The sequence below is a fragment of the Mauremys mutica genome, chromosome 5 (genome assembly GCF_020497125.1).
Source record: "Mauremys mutica isolate MM-2020 ecotype Southern chromosome 5, ASM2049712v1, whole genome shotgun sequence".
Taxonomy (NCBI): Eukaryota; Metazoa; Chordata; order Testudines; family Geoemydidae; genus Mauremys; species Mauremys mutica.
This window is the reverse complement of record NC_059076.1, coordinates 13,227,979-13,252,167: the sequence shown is the minus strand read 5'-3', so window position 1 is coordinate 13,252,167 and position 24,189 is coordinate 13,227,979. Positions and strand designations below refer to the sequence as shown.

The 24,189-nt window shown below is 47.2% G+C and overlaps 2 protein-coding genes across 3 annotated transcripts in view; both read right to left on the bottom strand.

Annotated features, from left to right (window-relative positions):
* Nucleotides 1-416, bottom strand: part of GTF2E2 (general transcription factor IIE subunit 2) — a 62,743-nt gene extending 62,327 nt beyond the window's left edge. The window contains exon 1 of the mRNA XM_045017836.1: nt 271-416. The gene's annotated coding sequence lies outside the window, so the exon portion shown is untranslated. The remainder of the gene's footprint in view (nt 1-270) is intronic.
* A 3,704-nt stretch (nt 417-4,120) lies between these two features.
* WRN (WRN RecQ like helicase) overlaps nt 4,121-24,189 on the bottom strand; it is a 112,137-nt gene continuing 92,068 nt past the window's right edge. The window contains exons 31-36 of one of the 2 annotated variants that reach the window (XM_045017830.1): nt 22,281-22,412; nt 17,266-17,428; nt 13,660-13,883; nt 10,257-10,349; nt 9,440-9,617; nt 4,121-4,379 (exon numbers count right to left, since the gene is read on the bottom strand). In XM_045017830.1, coding sequence (XP_044873765.1) covers nt 9,471-9,617; nt 10,257-10,349; nt 13,660-13,883; nt 17,266-17,428; nt 22,281-22,412 — 759 coding nt within the window. In that variant the 3' untranslated portion in view covers nt 4,121-4,379; nt 9,440-9,470. The remainder of the gene's footprint in view (nt 4,380-9,439; nt 9,618-10,256; nt 10,350-13,659; nt 13,884-17,265; nt 17,429-22,280; nt 22,413-24,189) is intronic. The other variant, XM_045017829.1, reaches the window with a different exon arrangement.

Sequence of the window (24,189 nt, the reverse complement as noted above, 5' to 3'; positions counted from 1 at the left end):
AGGGTCCCTCCCCGGCCCGTGCAGCTGTGGGGGGGGAGAGGAGACAGGGCCCCCCCCGGCCCGTGCAGCTGTGGGGGGGAGAGGAGACAGGCCCCCCCCGGCCCGTGCAGCTGTGGGGGGGAGAGGAGACAGGCCCCCCCCGGCCCGTGCAGCTGTGGGGGGGGACACACGCCCCCCCCGGCCCGCGCAGCTGTGGGGGGGGGAGGGGTGATGTCCTCGCGCTCCCTGGCTGCCCCGCTCCAACCGCCCGGCTCGCGCACGAGAACTCACCCGCGAGCGAGGCCGCCCCGACGCGCGGGGCGGGGGGCACCGGGGAGCAGGAAGGGACGCAGCAGGCTCCAGCCGCTGCTGCCGCTCTCCTATTGGCCCAGCGGCGCCCACCGTTCCTCCCGTCATGCCCCGCGCGGGCGTCGGCGAACCCGCGCCGCGCGCTGACGTACCGGCCCTTTGCCTCCGGATGTGCGAGACTCGGTTACCGCAGCAACGCAGGCACGCGGGGCGGCCCGGCCACTGGAGGCGGCGGCTGCACAGGGCCGGCCCCCGAGGCAGCTGAGTTGCGGTGGGTGCCAGTGGGCGCTGCCCGGGCTCTCTGCCCCCCTCCCGCGCCGGTGCCTCATGAGGTGCCCCCCAGTGTCAGTTGGTGCCGGGTCCAGGGACCCCCCCGGCGAGGCTGGGGCAGGGGCCCAAGGCACGGGCGGGCTTGTGCCCGCCGGGAAGGGCTCGCTGCAGCGCGGGAGTGCGACTCCAGCCTCGGGTGCATCCCGCGCCATTACAGAGCTGTTGGGAGTTTTACGCTTCGATTTCACGTGTAAATGCCTCAAGATCGGTAACAGCCTTAATGTTACTGCGGGGCGGGGGCGGGGGGGTCTGCCCCACGGGGCACACGCAGAATTCATGCCCCAGCCGCTTTCTTTGTTTCCCCACAGAAAATTACAGGGAAGCCACAAAAGTGGTCACGCCCCCGTCCCCCAGCAGTGCAGGTGCATCGTTTCGGGTGCCCAGAGCAGCCAGCAGAGGTAAATCACGGTGGAGAGGGGGCTGGGGATGTCCACGGGTAGAGCTGGAAGAGCAGGGGAGCACTGCCCCCTCCCCCCCCAATAGAGGCATATGGAGTCACATGCCAAAGGTCCCCCCCATTTCTGTGAGCAGAGATGCAGGGGTGGTGGAGGGTGGTGGAGGATGCCATTCTGGCTCACTGACTGCAGCTGGATGCCAGCTCCTGGGTCCTCATGCTGGTTGTTATCCCCTTGTGTGTGTGCTGGGTACCCTGCAGGGAATCCATCCTGTTTTCTGTACAATGGTGAATGCCTGCGGGGGAAGGGAGGTGGGGTCGGGGAAGAGGCAGTGGGGAAGGAAGGGGTAGGAGGAGTGAGGGGAAGGGGATAGAGGAGGTTGCAGTGGGGAAGGCAAAGAGGCAGTGCGGAGACGGGCAGCAGGAGCTTGGCATGTGGCATCCCCTCAGTGGCAGCAGCTGGGACTCAACCATTAAGCAGGCCCATCACATCCCCACCCCACTGAGCCTCAACTAGCTGCATCTGGACCCCCACCCAACCCCCACTCCCACAGCAGCTTGACCCCCCCTGCTGAGCTCCTTCCCCCCACACCCAGACTCCCCTCTGCTGAGGCCCAACCACCTTCACCTGGGCCTTCCTACAGAGGTACCTCTAAACCCGGACCTCCCAATGAGCCCCTGTGCATCCAGATTGCCCCCCAGAGAACTCTCTAACCCCACACCTGGATCCCCCCAAACTAAGCTCCTCCACACGTGGATGCTGCTGGGCTAAGCCTGCCTGCCCACACCTGATGCAACTGGTGTGGAGGGGCAGGGACCAAGGGTGTTTCTGGAGCAAGCCTGACTCTTGCACTGTGTCAGGGTTGGGTGCAATGTCACCACCAAGTCCCTGTCCTGGGGGCAGGGGAGCTGCAGTGTCATCTGCCACCTCCGTGCAGCCAGTAGCCTGTGATCCCTCACTGCCATGCTGGAGCCTCTGCATTTAATTATTGACAAATAAAACTTTCAGAATTAAAAAATGTGCAGAATTTTTAATTTTTTTGGTGCAGAATGCCCTCAGGAGTAACCATGGGAGACATTAGCTGTGGAAGTTCCTTGAGTCACACGCAGTATTAAACTAGAGCACACGGACTAAGGAGGATGAAGGTTGACCTTGTGGGAGTGGCTCATACTTTCTCTTAACTATTGTAATTAGAATTAGTTATCACAATTTTTTCACACTTGTCTGCTGGAGTGAAGAGGAACTGGTGTGCCAGGAAGCACAGATGCACGAAAGGATGCTGCTCTTTGTTTATTTTACTATGAGAGGCCTTTACCAGATAACACGATTTTGGTTTATTAGGCTGACACACTCCTCCCCCAGAACAGCATGGTACTGTATTGTTCCTTTGGGTGAAGTTTTGCTTTGCCCAATGCTATGGAACATTTTCCTGTATCTTATACTGTGTCTGGTGGGTAACTAACTTACTGCTGCAGGTGTATGCTGGCTGATTTTGACATTACATTTCAAATCAGAATTTTTAACTTTTATTGATCCCTAATTCAAAAAAATCCAACCCATGCTATCCATACGTTTTAAAAATTGAAATTTCATCTCATATAACTGATGCTTGGAATTACAAACAAGTCTGATTTCTCAAAAAAGGTAAATGAACAGGATTACAGAAATAAATCAACAATAAACTATATGTATTGTAAGTACCGTTATGCAGCATTTTATTATAAAAAACACACCACAGTGCAAGTACAAAGTGCATAATGGCAATTTAAAAAGTAGTATATCACATTTTTCCATATATATAATTTTTTCAAAATTCAACAGTGATATAGTGAATTCCATACAGTATATCTCACATCAGATATACCGCACAGTATTATCAGATCAAACCAGATCTAATATTAGTAGATGCAGAATGCTGAGCTGACATAATATGTATTAGCAGCAAGATAACACTTATTAATATGGTGGCACTGAACCATCTGCAAGATCCCCCATATTCCACATTCTTCCATGCCTACTACCATCCTTAAAAAAAAAAAAGGCACTGTAAAAACTTAGCACCTGCATAATAAACTCAATGCCAACTGATGAGGATAAGGTTATGAAGGTGTTCATGGAGAAAGTAAATGCACAACAACAAGCAGCTGAGATGGTCTGGAAAGAACTTCACAGAAGTTGCCCACATTTTCCATTTAGATGGTAATAAATGGAATCTACTACTACAGCATTTCTCAAACGGGGGATCCCTGAGGGTACTGCTGGGGGTCTGCGGGCCCCACTGATCAACTCCTCCCCCTCCAGAGGTACAGCAGGGCTAAGGCAGGCTCCCTGGCTCCATGCTGCTCCCAGATGTGGCTGGCATATCCCAGGGGGGGAGGGGGGAGTGCCAACTCTGCAGCTCCCATTGACCAGGAACTGCAGCCAATGGGAGCTACAGGGTGGCACCTGGGGCACAGGCCCTGCCCGCCCCCCCGCCTAGGTGACACTGCCAGAGAAATGTGCTGGTCACTTTCGGGAGCCGCCCGAGGTAAGCACTACAGGCTAGAGCCTGCACCCTCATCCCCTCCTTGACCCCTGCCCCAGCCCAGACCCCACACCCAACTCCCTGACAAAGCCCGCACCCCCTCCTGCACCCCCCCCCCCCGCCCCAGCCTGGTGAAAGTGAGTGAGGGCAGGGGAGAGTGAGACACAGAGGGAGAGGGGATGGAGTGAGTGGGAGGCAGGAAGGGGTGGGGCAGGGGTGAGGCCTTGAGGGAAGGAGTGGAGGCAGGGTAGGGCCTAGGGCTGAGTGGAGAGGCTTGGGAGGTCCCCAAAATTTTAAATCAAAATGGGGGTCGTCCTCAGATTGCTGCAGTTTGAGAACCGCTGTACTAATATATAATAAACTGACAGTAAAAATCTTGGAAAGTTTGATCCTAATAGTGAAAGTAGCAAACAGCCTCTATAAACAATATTAATATGACCTAACTGAACCCTTGGGTCAGTTCTTTATGTACTTGAATTCAAGATCTTGCTGCTTGATGTGGCTGCTCCCCACACACTGACAAGTTGTTCCAGCCCAAGCTCAGTAACGGTTCCAACTGTGCACAAACAAACATGGCCTTCAGAATGCTAGAAACTAAAAATAAACCATCTCTGATGTAGTGCTTGCAACTCCCTTCTGAATGCCAGTAGAGCCAGAATGCTTATATACCGGTATATGCTCTCTCTGAGCTTCTTTAAAAGAGAAAGTTGTTGATATTTCCAAGTTCAACCAAAAAGACCTTTTTTTGCTCCCACTTTGGATTTCTTGCCAGTAGTAATGGAAGAATCTGTTCCCTTTGAAGTTCCAAACCATTCTGGTAACTTCCTTTTTGCAGACTGAGTCTGGAAGGAGACAAGTATAACATATAATTAAGGCTGTGAGTCTGCCACGGAAGTCACGGATTCCATGACTTTTCGTGACCTCTGCAGCAGCTGGTGCTGGCTCAGGGGCTGCCTGAGCCAGGCAGTCCCTGGGCCAGCAGCAGCAGTTTGGGTGTGGGGAGGGGGCTCAGGGGTTGGGGAGTCCAGGGGGGCGCTTACCTAAGGGTGGGGGGCTCCCCAGCTCCCACTGGCATGGCCACCCTGCAGCTCCTAGGTGGTGGAGGGGTCTCCACGCCACCCCCATAGGCCCCACCCCCACGGCTCCCATTGGCTGCGGTTCCTGGCCAACGGGAGCTGTGGCAGCCGGCACTTGTGGCGGGAGCAGCAGAGCCCCCCTGCCCTGGCCCCTGCCACCTAGGAGCTGCAGGGACACGGAGCCAGGTAGGAAGCTCCTGCCAGCCCTGCCAATCCTCCCCACTGCCCAGCAGGGATCCCGGACTGCAGCTGCAGTCCCCCCGCACCACTAGCGGGGGTTCCGGGCCACGGCCCCCCCAGGCCACACCCCCTGCCCCAGAGCACCCACGGCCCCCCCAGACCACACCCACAGCCCCCCTCCCAAGTTTTAGTCACAGCAAGTACTTTTAGTAAAAGTCACAGACAGGTCACGGGCCTGTGAATTTTTGTTTATGGTCTGTGACCTGTCCATGACTGTTACTAAAAATACCCGTGACTAAAACATAGCCTTACATATCATACACAATGTTACAGTAATCATATGGACTATTCCGCTCCTCAACTGAACAATAAAAATCATGCTCATCTGGAGAAATGCAAATATATGTTACCTTACTGTAAGATTCAAAACACTCTTTATGAGGAAAAGGTGCACGTTTTTAAAACGACTCCAGTGAACATGAAGTACAGTCCACCAACAGAGCAACAACGGGAGCCAGGGCTCGGAATGGGCTGGCACATGCCAGTATCGCATACCAGCACCTCACTGAAGCTGTTAGGCTGTTCTTCAGAATCTCAGCTTTTGTTTAAAAAAAAAAAAGGGGGGGGAAGGGGGACAGTCTCTAGCTGTTATGATTGCAAAGACAACTCAAAAATATGAATTAGCGTAACCGAGGCAGCAACATCTATGAGAGTCTTCAGAGAGCCTGGAACAATCCTCCTGCCCGACTCAGCTCAGTGAGGGGATAAGGCAGAGGTCTGGGGATGATGATTTAAATGCTGACATTCAGTGTATCTCTTTTGTCATGACATGTGAGGGGAGGGAGGGTTACAGATCTGTGCCATTTACTGTGAGTGACAGCTTCTTTTGGGGTCACGGGAGACCACCACGTACATTCCCCCCTCAAACCCATGGAGGCCGGCAGAGCCATACGCATGTATACGCCCCACCAAAGAGGAGCCAAGCCCAAGGGAGGGGTCAAAAGCTGCACAAAAGAGAGTGAGCGCATCTCATTCTGGTGATTCACGGGCAGGCCTTATTTTGTGTGCTGCCACCCCATCCCCCGCTCCCACTCCCCACCAGTTTGACCCTGTCCAATAAGAACAAGGAGAAGCTGGGTAAGTTTTGGTTGTTGAGGTGTATCAGCTTGAGAAGGAAACAATGGTTTCTGCAGGTTAGGAATGACCGAAGGAATCAGAATGTGAGGTAAACCAGGCTTGGTGCCTGGATGCAGCATGCAGGGGCCTGGCTCTTGACTGCTCCTCACCATGCACTGGCTGCTAATACAATTCTGGGTACATTTCAGGCTCGCTCTCTTCTTCAAAGCCCTGAAATAGCTACAGCCCAATTATTACAGGGACCACCTCTCTCCATCCCCCATCTACCCTGCTATGGCGAAGTGGGAGAGCCCAGGTTTCATCATGTGAAAGCTGGACATTTAAGCAAACATTCCACCATTATGGCATAAAATTTCCACAAGTCAGGCAGAGTCACCTTCAGATTGTAGGGGGGAGGCTCTCCCTCACCCCACATGGGACAGGCAGAGCCCTCTTCCCAAATTCCCCTGCCCCCAAACGGCCTGGGCAAGGACTTCCTTTCCTTCCAACCCTCCCTCCCCCAAGCAACTTAGGCAGGGACTCCCCTACCCCATCCAGAGTGCCCGGACAGGGAATCCTCTCCCCAAGACCTCAAGTAGCTCACCAGAGATCCTCTCTCTCCACAACCTCCTCAGCACCCCACAGGAAGCAGGACAAGAACCCAACACCCAACTTCCCACAGGCCCAAGGAAGGATGCATCCTCTCAGCCCCATATTAGTCAGGGCAGGGACCCACTACTCAATTCTACCCCAGCGCCCCACAGAGACCTAGGCAGTGACCTTCTCCACAAACCATCCTCAGCCACACACCTGGCTCTCAGCTTCCTGAACGCCAACCCCAGCGACTCCCCAGGGGGAGCAAGCTGGGACTCTAGCCACCCTCTGTGGGATTTTGAAGCCTTCTCCCAAACGTGTGGGATAGGAATAGACAAGATGGGCCCTTCTCCACCCACTGACTACATCAGCTCTAAAGCTGCCACACCCCCTGCCATGCACAGTGCTTCAACACCTAAATTACGCTGTATGTCCAAAGCACTGCACAAACCTCGCTGACCATCAGCTAGTCAGGCTATATCCCCATTTACCGATGGAGAAACAGAATTAAAGCCATGTACCCTAGGCTACCCCACCACTGTCCAGGTGTTAAACTGTGTCTACAGTAGGTGGCACGTAGCATTTGCAGGCACATCAACGAACGTGAGTTACCCGATTTTAAAAAGTACCTTTTTCCTAGTGGGAACAGACTCACTGGAGGAATGTGGATAAGAAGAGAGGAGCTCTTCACTCTTAAACCTGTGTTCACTCCTCTGGCCAGTGTTTCTCAACCTTTTTGGCACCAAGGACCATCTTGCTGGCTTACTAAACTGCGTCAGGGAGCTCTCAGGAACCAGCACCCATCTACGGAACAGTCGTTGAGAAATACTGCTCCACATCACACTCCCTCTCAAGGTGCTGAAGCTGTACCATGAAGATGGGCACAGTATAAGAACGAGAGAGAGAGATTAGGCAAGATGGGGTGAGACACTGCAGAACTCTAAGTGTGGCTTGGATAAGGACAGAAAGTCTCCAGCGTGAGTGGGACTCGATAAAACCAAGAAAATACATTCACTGTTGTTGTTAACTCTGGATTCTAAGGAACATCATCCAAACCCTTATTTTGGGCAGGGAGTGGGAACTGTGATCCAAACTCCAGGTTGCTAAGTGATTCAATGTTGGATCCAGATTGGGTTGGGCTGTCTTCCTGCTTGCAAAGTAAAATGATTTCTGATTGGCAGGATTAACAGCTGTTCCTTTGCTAATGAGAACAGGCTGGAACTGAAACAGCCATGCCCAAAGCAGTACCACTAGCATGTTATTAGAGGCACCACAGTGCCTCTTTTAGGAGAGGACAAAAGAAAAGGATGATCACATGAAGAAAAGCAAAAAGGCCTTAGGTGGATTGGGATCTGCATGCTTCCCTATGAGCCAAGACTGGAAACCCAGTATGCTCCTGCTTTATAAGATCAGGGTCTTATAAGATCTTTTATGAGATGCTAGATTGTGGCAGAGTATTACTGTATATAAATTGATGGAGTCTGGCATCTTTAGAGCAGAGAGGGAGACTCCTGATGGTTAAAAATAAAGCAAGACTAAGATGTTCTGCTAACCAAATATGCCACAATGCACCAACACTTCCCTATTTACATTTCTATGGAGGTTAACACCAAGTATTGTAAGAAGTTCTATACAAACAAGACACTAGCAAGGCTAGTGAAGGGGAGATGGGCAGGTAAGCCTCCTACTCAGTGAAATCGGTACCACTGAAGTGACTGGACTTTCACTAAATTCTGCTTTCACAATAATTGTAAATAATCAGTGGCCGATAATACTTGGTGCACTGTTTTTAGACTGTAAACTCTTTGGGGCAGGAACTATTATATATTTGTACAGAACCTAGCACAATTGGACCCAACCTGGCTGAAGCCTTTAGGTCCTACCACAGTATAAAAGAAACAACATTAATTACTATAGATCCGAGTTTAAACAGCATATTCTTACAAAAAGGATAGGGTACTTTAATGTATATAGTAACTGAACTAAGATACGCAACCAATATTCCTAAATGGTGAGAAGGTACTAAAGATAGTAAGTGATAGCTTACAAGTTTGTTTGGTTTGTTAGCCTCACGGTAGATTTTTTTCTAACATGTAAGGTCTTATATATAGAACTTGCCTTATCTTCTGAACAGGAGCTCCCAGTGCAACACTTCAGCAAAAGAGCTAATGCAATCCTGGGATGCATAAACAAGGGGAGCAGTGAGGAGGAGGAGGAGTAGGGAGGAGATTTTGACCTCTGTAAATGGTATTAGTGAGACTGATACTGGATACTTTGTACAATCTTGGTGTTCATATTTTTAAAAGGATGTTGAAAAATTGGAGAAAGTGTAGAAAGGAGCCACAAAAATGATTTGGAGTAAATGGCTTACAGTGAGAGACCTGAAGAGCTTAATCTGTCTAGTTTGAGAGAGACAAGCTTGATTACAAAGCATAATTACCTCACAGGGGAAAAAAATAGTAAGTTGTATGGGTGTTTCTACATAGCAAAGAAAAACCCACAGCTGGCCCATGCTAGCCGACTCAGCTCACGGGGCTCAGGCTGCAGCGCTGTTTCATTGCTGTATAGACTTCTGGGCTCGGGCCCGAGCTCTAGGACCCTGCAAGGCATAACTAAGGGTATGTCTACACTACAGGCCGGATCGGCGGGCAGCGAACGATCCAGCGGGGGTCGATTTATCGTGTCTAGTTTAGACGCGATAAATCGTCCCCCGAGCACTCTCCCATGGACTCCTATACTCCACCTTGGCGAGAGGTGCAGGCAGAGTCGACAGGGGAGCGGCAGCAGTCAACTCACCGTGGTGAAGACACCACGGTAAGTCAATCAAAGTACATCAACTTCAGCTACGTTATTCATGTAGCTGAAGTTGCGTAACTTAGATCAATAGCCGCCCCCCCAGTGTAGACCAGGCCTAAAATTATGGATCAGAGCGCTACCTTTGATTGGGAGTCACTGAACAGTTCCTCTTCAACAGGATCCAGGGGAGGCTGATTCCAGGAGGCTAAACGAAGGGAGGTTTGATGGCTTGGTACATCCCATTCTGCATTTGAGGGTTGTTTGTTGTCCATCTTGCTGCTCTTTACAAGCTTCCCATTTTAGAAGAATAAAACATGGCCGGTTAAAAAAAAAAGACTTTCCACTTACAACATTACGATTCAAAATCCAAACAATTAATATTGCATACATGGAAAGTTCTTTATTTTGAAAATACGCTTACATTATAGTAAGGGAGGATATATAGTGCCTTCTACTTAATTAGACCACTTGGAACGTCAGGAAATGGAGCACTGTTATTTCAAACACAAGGTGCTGAAACGTGTATTTCAACAGCCTTGTTGGTAGACCTGAGAAGCATTAGGCACTGTATCCCACAACAGTTTTGGAGCCTTTAAATATTTGGTGGTGACTCAAAACTGCTTATTGCTCAGAGGTGTTCTTTCCAGCAAAGGGGTTAGTTAATATATAGAGCTGGACTGAGATGTTTCTATTCACTAAAGTTTTTGTACAGCACCTATCACCCTATTATTTAAGTGCTTGGAAATTTCAGCCCAAAATAAAGTTGTTCAGAAAGATATGAACATCAAAAATAGGGTATTGGAATAGATAGGGTGTTGGGAATTGGTCCTGCTTTGAGCAGGGGGTTGGACTAGATGACCTCCTAAGGTCCCTTCCAACCCTGATATTCTATGATTACCCATCTCACTCACTACCAGCAAAACTATCACGTATTATAATATAAAGACAGAGATTTACCCAAGGTGAAGAATCCATATGTGGATGATCTTGTTTCACTCCTTCCCTGGACACAAACTTGTATGTGTGTGTGGTTGGCGTCACTGAATTCCCCTTTAAAAGCAATAACACATGTGAGATTGGTACCAGCGGGACACTGGGTTACTAGAACTAGCATCTCTTCCAAAGGCACTGAACTCGGTCCTAGGTCACAAATGAACAGGAGCTCAGTTCTCTCATCTTGTTAAAATACTACGGTAAATTTATTGTGACTGTTAAAATGCACCATGCCAATAATTTCCCATCACTGGATCTGCTATATCAGTTACAAACAGAAGTACATTTATGCAGAAATTGAAGTCTATAGATCTGGCACGGAAGCAACCTCAGAAAACAAGGGCAGCCTCAGAAGGGAAGCAGGAAGGAAAGCAGGAAACCAGCACAGCTAAGTGGCAAGACTCCAGAGGGTACCAGAGACAAAAAGATACACTTCTGGAAACAGACAGAACCCTGGCAAAGCCAGTAAAATGGATTGAGAGCTTAGGGGCATTAAGATGAAATCCCCAGCAAGAGGCTATTAAAGAAACTGCAGTAGTTATGAGGTGACAGGCAAAGTATTGTCATGGATCAAAAACTGGCTAAGAGACAAGAAATGAAAAGTAGGAATAAATGGTGAAGGTTCATCAGCAAAAGGTTAAGAGTGGGAACCTGAAAATTCCCTATTGGGTCCCATGTTCTTTAATATATTTATTATTTAGAAAAGGTGTGAGCAGGAAGGTGGCAAAGTTAGCAGATGATACAAAATTATTTAATGATGACTGGAGCAAAACTCACCTTTCTTCAGCACAACTTGGAATACGTTTGTGCTTATTTTATCTCTGGCGAAAGCCTCCACTTTTACTAGCATAGTTATTCTGTTTTCAGAGCAACACAACTCCCCTGCTCGTGTAATTCTAATGCCACAGTGACAGCATAGACATACTACCCACGTAGGTATAAACAGCCCTTCAGCTGCAATCTCACAATGCTACATTCCCTTCAGGAGTTGGAATGTTGGGAATCATTAGGAAAGGGATAGATGATAAGACAGAAAATATGTTGCCTCCATATAAATTCATGGTACGCTCACATCTTGAATACTGCGTGCAGATCTGGTCTTCCCATCTCAAAAAAGGTGTATTGGAATTGGAAAAGGTACAGAAAAGGGCAACAAAAATGATGGGAGGTATGGAACAGCTTCCATATGAACAGAGATTAATAAAACCTGGACTTTTCAGCTTGGAAAAGAGATGACTAAGGGGGGAAATGATCAAGGTCTATAAAATCATGATTGGTGTGGAGAAAGTAAATCAGGAAGTGGTATTTACTCCTTCTCATAGCACAAGAACTAGGGATCATCAAATAAAATTAATAGGCAGCAGGTTTTAAACAAACAAAAGGAAGTATTTCTTCACACAACACACAATCAACCTGTGGAACTCTTTGCCAGAGGATGTTGTGAAGGCCAAGACTGTAACAGAGTTCAAAAAAATAATTAGGTAAGTTCAAGGAGGATAGGTCCATCAGTGGCTATTAGCCAAGATTGGCAGGGATTGCGTCCCTAACCTCTGTTTGCCAGAAGTTGGGAATGGGCGACAGGGGATGGATCACTTGATGATTACGCGTGTTCTGTTCATTCCCTCTGAAGCACCTGGCATTGGCCACTGTCAGAGGACTGGATACTGGGCTAGATGGACCCTTGGTCTGACCCAGTATGGCCGTTCTTATGAGTGACCTGTCAGGTAGTGCTTTTGAAATCTACTGCCCAGGAGGCATAGTGTCCAGAAGTCCACCTTGCTCCTAAATGCCTGGCACAGTCTTCAATCTAGCTATCTTAGGCATTCATAAGGCTCCATCACCAAGCACTTCACAATCTTTAATGTGTTTACCCTCACAACCCCCCTGTGAGGCAGGGCATTATCCCTACTGTACGATGGGGAACTGAGGCACAGGAAGCCTGAGTGACTTGGCCGAGGTGCCACAGGAAGTCTGAACAAGGTGTTCATAATTCCACAGAGGAGTAGGTAGTGTCTGAACAGTGCAGGAAGAGACACTTCTGAGCATTCATATCATTTACCCACAGGACAGGAAAACACATGGGATGGCAAGAGCTTCCCCCTCTCCACTTGAAGCTCAGAACAGCCCTTCTCATGGAAAACACAGGAGCATCCCGGCTGAGAGCAGGAAAAGTTCCAGGATATTCCTCTTGCACAACTCCCACATACCTTTCTGGGGGGGATAGGGAAGGGGGGAGGGAGAACAGGCCTACCCCTGCTGTAGAACAAGCAGGGAGTTCTCTTCCCCAGGCTTGCGGACACCAGGGGATCTGCACCATGCACAGACCACATGCATGGGATCCCTGACCTCTGGGAATCATCTGTGTAACCCCAGCTCCTCTGTACCACCACTTGGATGGAGCCATGTGGCAAGGAGCTCCCCCATGCAGCTTTCCATGGAACGCATGCTGCAGAGAATGGGCAAAGTTAGCGCAGGCTTAGGCCTAGTCCACACCACGAATGTTTACCAGCAATTCTGTTACCTGCCCCTATGCTGAGCACAACATAGCAGTCAGTGTAGACCAGAACTCACACTGGGAGAGTCTGCAGTACAAGCCTTAAGCTACCTTCTTTTTTGCCAGTTCCCTTGCAGGGCTTGCATGGAAAGAAGAGGATGATGGACAACCCTAAACCCAGTCCACAACCCCTCTCCACCCACAGGTCCTTAGCCCCACCGACAGCTCTGCACGATATCTGAAGGAGGGAGAGACTGTGCTGCAGAGATGTGCAGTTCTCCCCTTTCCACTGAGTAAAAAGGTGTCAGCCAAGAAGGGTCCCCCCTCCACCTGTGAGTCTTGGGGACATCATCTGGCCCAAGGTGCCTTGAAATTAAAACGTGAGGGATCACTCCCAGAGATGATGGGGGAGGCCAGGCTCCATTTGCCGCTCAGAAACTGCCAATTTGGTTGCCATCCAATGTCAGTTAAGATCTATGTACCTTAGACACCCATACTGTCAAGACCAGACCAAATCACAGAGCAAATAAACAGCTATCAGGTGGCACAAACTTACAGGCACTTCCAATATTGCCCAGAGCTGTATGGTTTTTTAGGAATACACTTACATTCTGCAGTGTGTCTGGAATCTTAAACATGCTATTTTTAGAGGTTTCTCCTACGCAAAGCTGATTTCAGTGATTAACAACAGGTTGAAAACTTGAATTGTGATAAAAATGCAGCTACTTCCATTGGTACCCGATGTATAAGAAGTTAATCAGAACACCAATTAAAGGCATTATAAAAAGCACCTGAAATCAAACATTACGATGTCTCTACGAAATAAATGTTGTTTTTGCAGAAGCAGACTGGTTTACAACTTGGTTTACTAACCTCTGTTTCCATCCATGATGTTCCTTCCTTGCTCTTCTGGGCTGGCCCCATGCTGGCCGGCAGCCCTTCACACTCAGCTGAGAGGCTTTTCTTGCCTGAATCACACGCTTGGCCCAGCTGCCCATTTCCACATCCTTTCTCCAGCAGTGCAATTGCCATTCGGATCAGGTACAGCTCGATATTCGCAGGGACCAGTGCTCTAATCGCTGTCATTCTGGTTACATCTTGGAAGGAAAAAAATATATATATTTTAATAAATTCCCCAAGTTCCTGAAGTGCTTCTCCAAATTAGAGCTCCAGGAGCACTCCGTTGAGCTTTGGGGAAGGAAGGTTCAACATCAACAGCCAGTGAATTTTCCCCTCATTAAAGCACAGCGTATTTTACAGCATGGAATGGGTTAAACAATACAATAAAATACAGTTTACAGCGTGAACTTTATCAGAAAGGAAAACATTAGCCCAATGAGCAAATCCTGACCTCACTTACAGCCGTGCAACCCCACTGCAGTCAAATCTGGCCCAATAAGTCATTAGCACTCTTCTCCCCAACTTTCCTTCCCCTACTCCAGCCAGTCGCTGTACTTTAAAGGCAGCTAGGCTCTTCTACAGCTTTCCTCTTATTTGAAGACACTGCATCGACAATGCTTTTAATTCACTTTCCTAGCGAAGAGGAGCACTGTAGGAGTCTGTCCACCTATGACTGGTAGTAGATGGAGCCAGGGGCTCATGGTAGACAAGTCATTTCAAACTCCTTTCTCCCGCTGATCCAGCTGTTTTTCAGCAGCACTGGCCAGTGCGACCCTGGCTTTCTGTCCAACTGAAATTGGAGTTCTCCGAGCACCCAGTTGAGTTTATGCCGTTGAAAGTGAGTTGAAGGTGTCTGGACAGCCCTCTAACTGCTCCTAAAAGGGTTTCTGGGCTCATTGAAAAGCAGGCGTGTAAAGGGGTCTGGACATTTCAGAGAAACTAAAACTGACCAAAAGCTAAAAGGACACTTTCATAAAAAATAAAGAAAAAATAGATCTCCAGTATCTCCTCCTCATAGCATAACAATGTGTACCTGTAAGTTGGTGCTTAAAAAGGTGGTGTGGCATTTTCGTTGTTTTATTTAAACAAAACATATTCAAAAAGGACCATGTCCAATCACAGGATCAACTTTAATAATAAATGCTAGCCACAAATGTCTATTATTTCTTCATTTTTATCCAGAGCAGTGGTCACTGATGTCACTGTCGATCACATACCCATATGTCATGGCCACCTCCCCATCTCAATCTCCTCCCCCCAACTCTCCCTTGCCTCTCTAATCACTACACACCATAAGGTGGCGCTGGTACCTTTCATGAACAATTTCATAGATTCACAGAGTTTAAGGTCAGAAGGGACCATTGTGATCATCTAGTCTGGCCCCCTGTAGAGCAGATCTTTTATTAAAAATATGCAATCCTAATTTAAAGACCAAGCAATGGAGTATCCACCACATCCCTTGGCACATTGCTCCAACCAGTGATTGCCCTCACTGTTAAAAGTCTGCATCTTCTTTCTAGTCTGAAATTTGTTTATCATTTAACAACTGCTCACACTCTGCTATCTAGAAATAAAGTGATGTACAGAACACAAATGAATCATCTCTGGGAAATACTGACAATATTCTTCATTTTACTTAAAAGGGACAAAAGTAGTTTACGTCCAAAACCTTACAGAAAAGCTTAACAAGCGTTCTCCTGATTTTTGTCGTTAAGTGGAAGTAGATTTGTTGCAGAACTTGTTGAACAGAGTGCAGCAGCCCAAACACCACGCATTGTGTTAGCACATGGAAACAAAGGAGTAACTGACTATAAACGTAGCTGCCAGGTGTCACTGTCCCAGCTGAATGAAGTGCACAGAGTTAAACACTCCACCCTGTGGAAATCATTCAGATTTGATGGGGCTATCTGTTGTACAGATAAGAAACTTATCTTGACAGTGCTGGTTAACAGGTACAAATCTGAATTGCTTCTGGGGCCCACAAGCCCTAGAAAGTGGCATATGATCACTGACCTACCTACAGGTCAGCTTAGTGTACAAAGTCCAAAAACAATGGAGCCCAGCTCTACAGCAGGGAATTGCTGAGCTGGTGAGAATGAGCGTTCAGACTCCCAGAGATTCCTCTGCTCATTCTAAGCACCACGCCTTCCTCCTGTGAATGTCAGTGACTCATTAATGGCCCGGTAGAGCTGGGGGTGGGGAAAGAAGAGAAGACCCCGAGCATTCTTCCTTATTTTTACTGTGTAACGCCGACAGACCCCGGTCGTTGGCAGGTGGGATTGAACCAGGGACCTCTGGAGCTTAGTGCATGAGCCTTTACAGCATGAGGTAAAAGCCAACTGGCTCTTAGCTAAGGCTGTAGAGCAGACTCACTTTTATCTCTCTCTCTCTAAGTGGTCTCGGTGGCACTAGATGGGACAGAACCCACACCCAGGAGGTGTGGGGGTTACATATTTCACCTAGCTGAGGAAGCGCGTCCCGAGCTTCAGAGACTTCCCCATTGAAATCCCAGACGAGCCCCCACTTATAACGCCGACAGACCCCAGTCGTCATCAGGCAGGATCGAACCTCTGGAGCTTAGTGCATGAGCCTCTACCACATGAGCAAAAAGCCAACTGGCTGGTAGCTAAGGTTGTAGAGCAGACTCATTTCTCTCTCTCTCTCTAAGTCGTCTTGGTGCCACTAGATGGGACAGAACCCCACACCCAGGAGGTGTGGGGGTTACAACTGTAATTGGTGTCCTTTTAAACAGAATGAAGATCATCATCAATATTTGCCATATTAGAGATCTGGGTTCTATCTCTAGCTCTGTTAGAAGTGACAAATGTAACATCTCCATTACCTTGCCTGCAGTATGGAGGGATGAAAGCTGCTTCCTTCTGATGGGGAAACAATCACAGAGATGACATGACTCACCCAAGGCCAAGCAGTAGATCAGTGGAAAAGCTGGAAATCGAAACCCTGCTTTGGGGCTACCAATTGTGAGCTTAAATCACTAAATCAGGTGCCCATCTGACATTTATAGAATTCTGATAAGTTTTAAAATGCAGGTAACAACCTATTTATTAGTTTACTTGTCTGGTTCTCTTCGTCACCCAGTATCTTAAATGACCCAGGTTTGCAATCTGAGGAAATTTAAGATATTTTCAAGGATTCACTTGGCATGCTGCTGGTGCCTAAGTATAACTATTCACTGGGGCCAACGTTTTCAAACTCAGAGGCTGAAGTTAGGTACCTAAATATGGACACAGTTAAAAAATTATGTCTGGATCTTTTTACATATTGTTGAGACACCAATCTTCTGTATGCACTCAACTCAGAAGTTCTTAAAGAAAACTCCCCTTCTCCTCTCTTTTATGGCTTGAGGCGTGGCTTTCCGTGCACCCTTATCTCCCACTGGCTTCACACCTGAGGGGGAACGCCCTTTGCCCTGCCATGCTCAGCTTGGCTCAGGAATGGGTCCTCAGAGTGATGAATTCTCACCAAAAGGAACAAACAGGATACATAGGTTTCTTGTTTGCTTTATCCATATCCCAATGACTGTCATTGAGACCTTCAGTCTAGAGCTGTGCTTCTCACCTGAGTTGATGGGAGGGTTTTGGATGATATCAGTAATAACCTTCTGAACTTCAGGAGTCAGACCCGCTCGTTCTAAGTCGACTGGGTAGCCAGCTTTCAAGGCTTGGGATAAATGAGAGCCAACCACAGAGAGAGGCAGAGACCTGCTTTCACTTATACTCTTCTGGGGAAACAATGAGAGAAGAAATCTGAAGAGGTAAAAGTATATGAGATCTAACAACAAAAGAACCAAAGCCCTCTTTGAATCCTAGCACTGACTCCTCACTTTCTCTATTATATCAAACATAAGCTTCTACTCTTCACTTTCAATGCCTTTCACAGCCTATTCCCACTTACCTTTGATCTTTCATTCAGTATCAAAAGGTTGGCTCCTACCTCCAATTGGCCCATGGCTCCATCCTTTATCACCCACTTGGTAAATTTTCAAACTAGCACCTTGGTGCTTTCTCCAATGCTGCCCCGCATGCCTGGGAGGAGCTCCCCATAAACATCTGCAAAACTAACTCCTTATCCTCCTTCAAAGCCTTCCTTAGGCTTGGTCTAAACTGCATACTTACTTCACTATAACTATGTCGCTCAGGGGTGTGAAAAATCCATACCGCTAAGCAACATAGTTACACCGACCTTAACCCCCTGGGTAGGCAGCACTATATCAGTGGGAGAGCTTCTCCTGCCGACATAGCTCCTGCCTCTCGCAGAGATGGAGTTATGAAGCTGATGGGAAAGCTCTCTCCCATTAGCTTACAGCGTCTTCACCAGACATGCTACAGCAGCAAAGCTGCATCTGTGCTGCTGCGCTGATGTACATTTGTAGTGTAGACCTGCCCTCAAAAGTCTCCTTCGCTGTGATGCCTACAAAAAACATGACAATGGTTAGGCTGCTGGTGTGCTGCGACCACTGCCTGTCATGTCTTGATGTTTTCTTGTACTCTCCCTGCCTGTCTGTATTCATCTGTTGTTTCTTCTTTTATGCTTAGATTGCTCCAATATGCTCTTTAGGGCAGGGATTGTCTTTTTGTTCTGTTTGTACAGCCCCTAACACAGTGGAGTCCTGGTCTGTGACTGGGGCGCCAAGGCACCATGGTAATACAAATAATAAATGATAATGCATGGTGCTGCTGCTGCTTCACAAACCAACCGCAAGAACAGGAGGCCACACAACAAGAACTCCAAACCGCATCGCAAGGCACATTTTTCTGATCTCTTTCAGACACTGAATCCAATCTGTAAAGAGGTTTCATTTCGAAAGATTATTTCTGGCTTAGAGAGCAACTTCTCACTGTAACCCTGAAATCCCATGCGTAGAAAGGATTCTGCTCTGCATTCAAATGTCTAAGGAACAGAACCCAGAGCGCCATCCTTTAGCAGCGGCCACAGCGCTGCTCCAGACTCGCTACTACACTGTCATGGGGCTGGAGCAAAAAGAGATGAGCTGTTGCCAGGACCTACGTGCTACGCTGGGCCACTGCATCTCCATGGTTTGCGCTCTACCTCTGGCCTGCTCACAATCGCCCCTACACTGCTACAGAGACAGCTACCACCAAGCTCTGCTCTGCTACCTAGAAGAAACAGATCAATCCCTGAGCATGGCAGTCTGCACCATGTAAAGGGAATCATATTTTCACCACATATGGGGCCTTCCACAGCTATTTCCAGGGCTACAGGACTTCACTGGTGATGGAGAGACAGTTTAATGACAACCTAGCAGCTGTAACTGTACAATCAGCTCAGCTCACTTGTAACGTTCGGTTTGTGAAAGCCCAAAATGTCCCTCAATAAAGCAGCCAATTATCGACACCTTAACTGCAAGAGATCTGTAAACGCAGCAACCCTCGCTGAGTCCTAATGTCACTGTCAGCACCACCAGAATAGAAATGATAACAAACAAAAGCTGAGTGTTTCAAGTTCTTTTAGGTGGACTCCATTACCCCAATCTTAGGGCAACCTCTTTGATTTTGCTTAACTAGAGTTGGATTTTTTTACAGGATGGATTTTAAATTAATTATTTTCCCTGAAAGAATTAGGCTTTATGTTTCTTTTATTGACTTTCCCCCAGACAATACACACAGGGGAAATGCAATAATCACGGTTATTTGATCCTGGGCATCAAATTACCTAACACTAATTGTTCTATTGCTTCTTGTTAATTAGTCCTTGGGCATTTTAATTTAGCGACTATCTGACAAGGTTCACTCACACACTCTTGGGAGGGACAAGAGAAGCTTGAAGCTATTTCTGCATCATACTAACGGATCAACGAGTGATAAAAAGTGAGAAGCTTAACAAAAAAAGATATAAAAGCAATGGATTATGGAGCACTCCTTCGACGGGCACAAAGCAACATGCCTATTTCTCCCTGGGTGTTATGGCTCTCTGCCTACACAACAAATTAATAAAGTGTTCAATGCAAAGCCCCATGTTAAGGTCATGTTATGATTAGGAAATGAAGGTTGGCTATTTGTCAGTGGAGTTCTTTGAGATAGACTCTTGCATGTTCACTCCTGCGATGCACTGACTGGGAGCAGCCAGGACGGTGCCACCTTCTACCAGCAGTGCATGTCAGCGCACATCCCTCCCTCACCCCCAGCATTGGGGCGCGTTCTGTGGATGCGGCTATAAAAGGGGGGCTTGGCGCTACTGCCCTCTCAGTTCCTTCCAACTACTACAGTGGAATATACCAAGTAACAGTGACATTAGGACACCGCAGGAGCGAGGAATGCAGGTGGGGAGTGTGAATATGCAGAGTACACCTCAAAGAATTCCGATTACAAACACCCAACCTTCACTACTTCGTTGAGTGTCCTCTGCACATTCCCACTCTTGGGGTAGTTAGACAAGCAGTACTGTAAATACGGAAGAAGGGAGTGGAGTTTTAATTAAATAATGACTGAAGCACCACTCTGCCAAACTGTGCTTCAGAGCTGGATGCCAGATCCAATGCATAATGTCTTGTAAAAGTGTGACTTGAACTGAATGGAGCAGCCCTGCCTATTTCAATATGAGGAATATGTTTGGAGACTGCTACAGATGTACTTGTCCTTCTAGTAGAATGGGTTCTAAGAGGACCAGAAGGAGCAAGGGAAGCTTTTTTGGTAAAAATTTCTCAATACAAAGTCTAACCCATCTGGACAGGGACTGTGCTGAAATGGCCTGACCCTTAGAAGTACCAGGTAATATAAGCTAAGAGCGCTCTTGTAAGCAATGTCATCTAGACTCCCCTTTATGCGAATTAGGTTTAGGAAAAAAATGCAGGTAAAGTTCTACTCTGATTGATATGGAACTCCGAGACTGCCTTTGGAAGGAATTTAGGATGTGGTCTAAGATCACTTTATCTTTATGAAAAGTACACGGGGGAGGGCGGTCTGCCATCAATGCATACAACTCACTAATTCTTCTAGCGGAAGAAATTGCTATTATGAAAAGCTGTCTTTATAGAAAGATGAAACAGAGAACAATCCTGTAGAACGGGGTAGGCAACCTATGGCACGGGTGCCGAAGGCGGCACGCAAGCTGATTTTCAGTGGCACTCACACTGCCTGGGCCTGGCCACCGGTCCGGGGGGCTCTGCATTTTAATTTAATTTTAAATGAAGTTTCTTAACATTTAAAAAACCTTATTTACTTTATATACAACTGTTGCAGCGCAGGCGTGCGTGGACAGAGCTTGACTATTAATATGATTGAAAGCAAAGTTATTTTATTTTTTTTTAGCATACATCTTTATACACTTAAAGCAAGCAATTAAGCAATTGCTAATTGGTTAATAAAATACACACAGGCAGCAGCTGTAACTTCATTGGGTAACATCATCCTAGACAGCTTTTTAATTTATTATTTTATTACTGCCTACCAGCAGATAAGAACTAGCCTTATTCTAGAAACTTGCATATTAGTTTCCCACACTCTCATGCACAACAATTCTACATACAACAATAGTTTAGTTATATGTTATAGACTTATAGAAAGAGATCTTCTAAAAATGTTAAAATGTATTACTGGCATGCAAAACCTTAAATTAGAGTGAATAAATGAAGACTCAGCACAGCACTTCTGAAAGGTTGACGACCCCTGCGGTAGAGGCTCAAACGGGGAAGATATAGGTTATATTACTACTAAATTCAAATTCCATGGAGGGACTGGGTCATGAACGGGGGGATACAGATTCAATAAACTTTTAAAAAAGTTTTTCACCAGACTGTATGAGAAGGTGGCTTTAACCTTTACATGAGTATAGACTGCTGCTAGTGCTGATAGGTGCATTTTAATCAAGAGAAACAAACCCATTGTTTTTAAGTGTATCAAGTGTTCCAAAACCAGTTGTGAAAGGGCTGAATCTGGGTCAACATTCCTATCTGCTGCTCAAATAATTAATCTTCTCCATTTAACTTCTCTCTGTCCTTGCGCCATCTGCCCACCCCTTATATGCACTACAGAGATGTCCCTACCTGGTGAGCAGACCTCCAAATCTTCTCTCTTGGATAGAAGAACTACACTTGGGTTGATGCCTGGGGACCTTTCTCTGCTGCAAGGGCAGATTTGCCCTTAAATGCACAAAAGGTCATTCCAAGTCACGGTTCCCAGAACTGTGCAAATGGAGTATTTTGTGCACTACCAACTCCCAAGTGCCTGTCTTAGCAGATGAGAGTAACATGGCTGAGATCAGGGTGCAGAAAGAGTCACAGCTTTGGAAGTCTCAATCAGAAAGTTGCACTGATATTTAGTCTTTCAATTTTGCACTCAATTTTCCTGTGGGGCTTTTTGCAGGCCATTCGACTCTGATATAGAGGTACAATGCAAAGGGTTTGATTTTTTATATCCAGAACAGGGACATGGTATTCGCCAGCCCGGGGCTCATTGGCAGTGTAGGGAGAATTTAAGAGAACAGCAGCAACTAACTCAGTCTGGCCCTCAAGTCTCCTGTTTTAACAAGTTTGCAATCTCCATACACACAATATTCCCACCACCTATTTTAGACAACCAGCATCTCCACATCCCCACCAATGGGAAATAACTTACCAAAGACTGGTTCTTCTCATGGAACAGCATGTATGTTACGAGCTGGGACTGCGGAAGGGGGCTGCACCCACCTCTCTTCTGGAGGGCTGCTAGCTGCTTTTCCCTAGATCCGCAAGTAGGGAACGTGTCTGTCTGTAAGGCGACAAACAAGAGTTAGCAGGAATAAAGCCCAAGAAATCATCCTGTCTGGTCATCTGCTCTGGAATTGGAAATGGAAGAGCTAGACTTTGAGCAAACTAAACTATACAGTCAGACTGTGTTCCACACATAAACAGTAGAACAGTCCCAAGATGGGTGCTTATAATTCATATGCACACACGCACATGCACACACAGGTGCGCTGAAGCAAGCTATAGGATAGTCTGCTTAACATGCCCGAGGGGTCACAAAATAACTGGTGTCTGGACTGACACACACCGGACTGGTTTGTGAGTTTCTGAATTATCACAGAATCTCAGGGTTGGAAGGGACCTCAGGAGGTCATCTAGTCCAACCCCCTGCTCAAAGCAGGACCAATTCCCAGACAGATTTTTGCTCCAGATCCCTAAATGGCCCCCCATTAAGGATTGAAGTCACAACCCTCGGTTTAGCAGGCCAATGCTCAAACCACTGAGCTATCCCTCCCACCACTGCACCGTTAAAAGAGTTTGATACTCATATATACTGTAATACATACTGTAATGCAGAGTAATCTTTTATTTTTAAATAAATACATGTTTTTGTGTGTTCTAAGTTAAGACATTTTTTTTTTTAGAAACTTGACAAGACTCCTTCTCCCAACCTCATGCCACACACACACACACACACACAGTTCTGCCTCCACGGAAGGGGCCAACACAGCCTGCATCCTAGCAACCTGATCTGTGAAGCAGAGAGAAAACTCCTCACAACAGTGAGAAACACTCATCTCTACCCAACCACAGACAATTCAGCAGGCACTCTTCCTGCCTGGACATATCTGCTGGTTGGGACTCTGCAGACGCTAGAGTGGAGAAGAAGAATCCTTTCACCTCTAGGGTAGCATAAGAGTGCAAAAACTCAGAATGTGATTTCTGCCACTGGCAGCACAGAAGCTCCCCTGTGCTTTGTCTGTCGCCACAATGACCAGCGAAGAAAGCACACTGGGACAGGGTGCCACCATATGGATAGTAATGGACAGAATAATATCTAGCACTTTTCACCATTAGATCCCCAAAGCACTTCACAAAGGACGTCAGTATCATTATCCCCATTTTACAGTTCACAAAACTGAGGCATGGAGCAGTGAAATGACTTGTCCAAAGTCACAGCAGATCAGCAACAGAGCTGGGAACAGACCTCTGACCTCCCAAATCTAAGTCCAGCACTCTGTCTACTAGGCCAGAAGAAGGGAATCATAAGGTTCATTGAGAGTATTGAAAGAGTGGGTCCACTGGCCAAAGTATCCTTCAGAACAGTCAGGTCCACCTGTCTCCCAGGATGGACCAATAAAATGGGAAGCAAAGGTGAGTCTGACTGTGACAAAGGCGAATTCCATATGTCTCAGTCTTCAACCCCAACCCAAATATCAAATCTAGGATGTAACCAGCTTTGTGTGCTGAGCCAGAAACATCTGAAACAGTCCCATGGTTGTCATGGCAGCAATGAGATAATGGACCCATCCAGACCAGTTATTTTTTGAAAGGACATTCAAGACACTGAGGACAATCACCTCAGTGGCTGAAGCACTAAACCAGACAGGAATTAAATCAGCTCAGCAAGGAAACCTGAGAGAAGAAAGACAGCATGTACACCAGCACACGCTACATTTGAGTCGGGTCCTAGGACTCAAGAGGGACACTGACAGGAGTTCAGTGATGGTGTTTGTGTCTGTGTCTGTGTGGAGGGGAACCATCTACATTTAAGATCAGATGCGAACAGCACAGCCCCA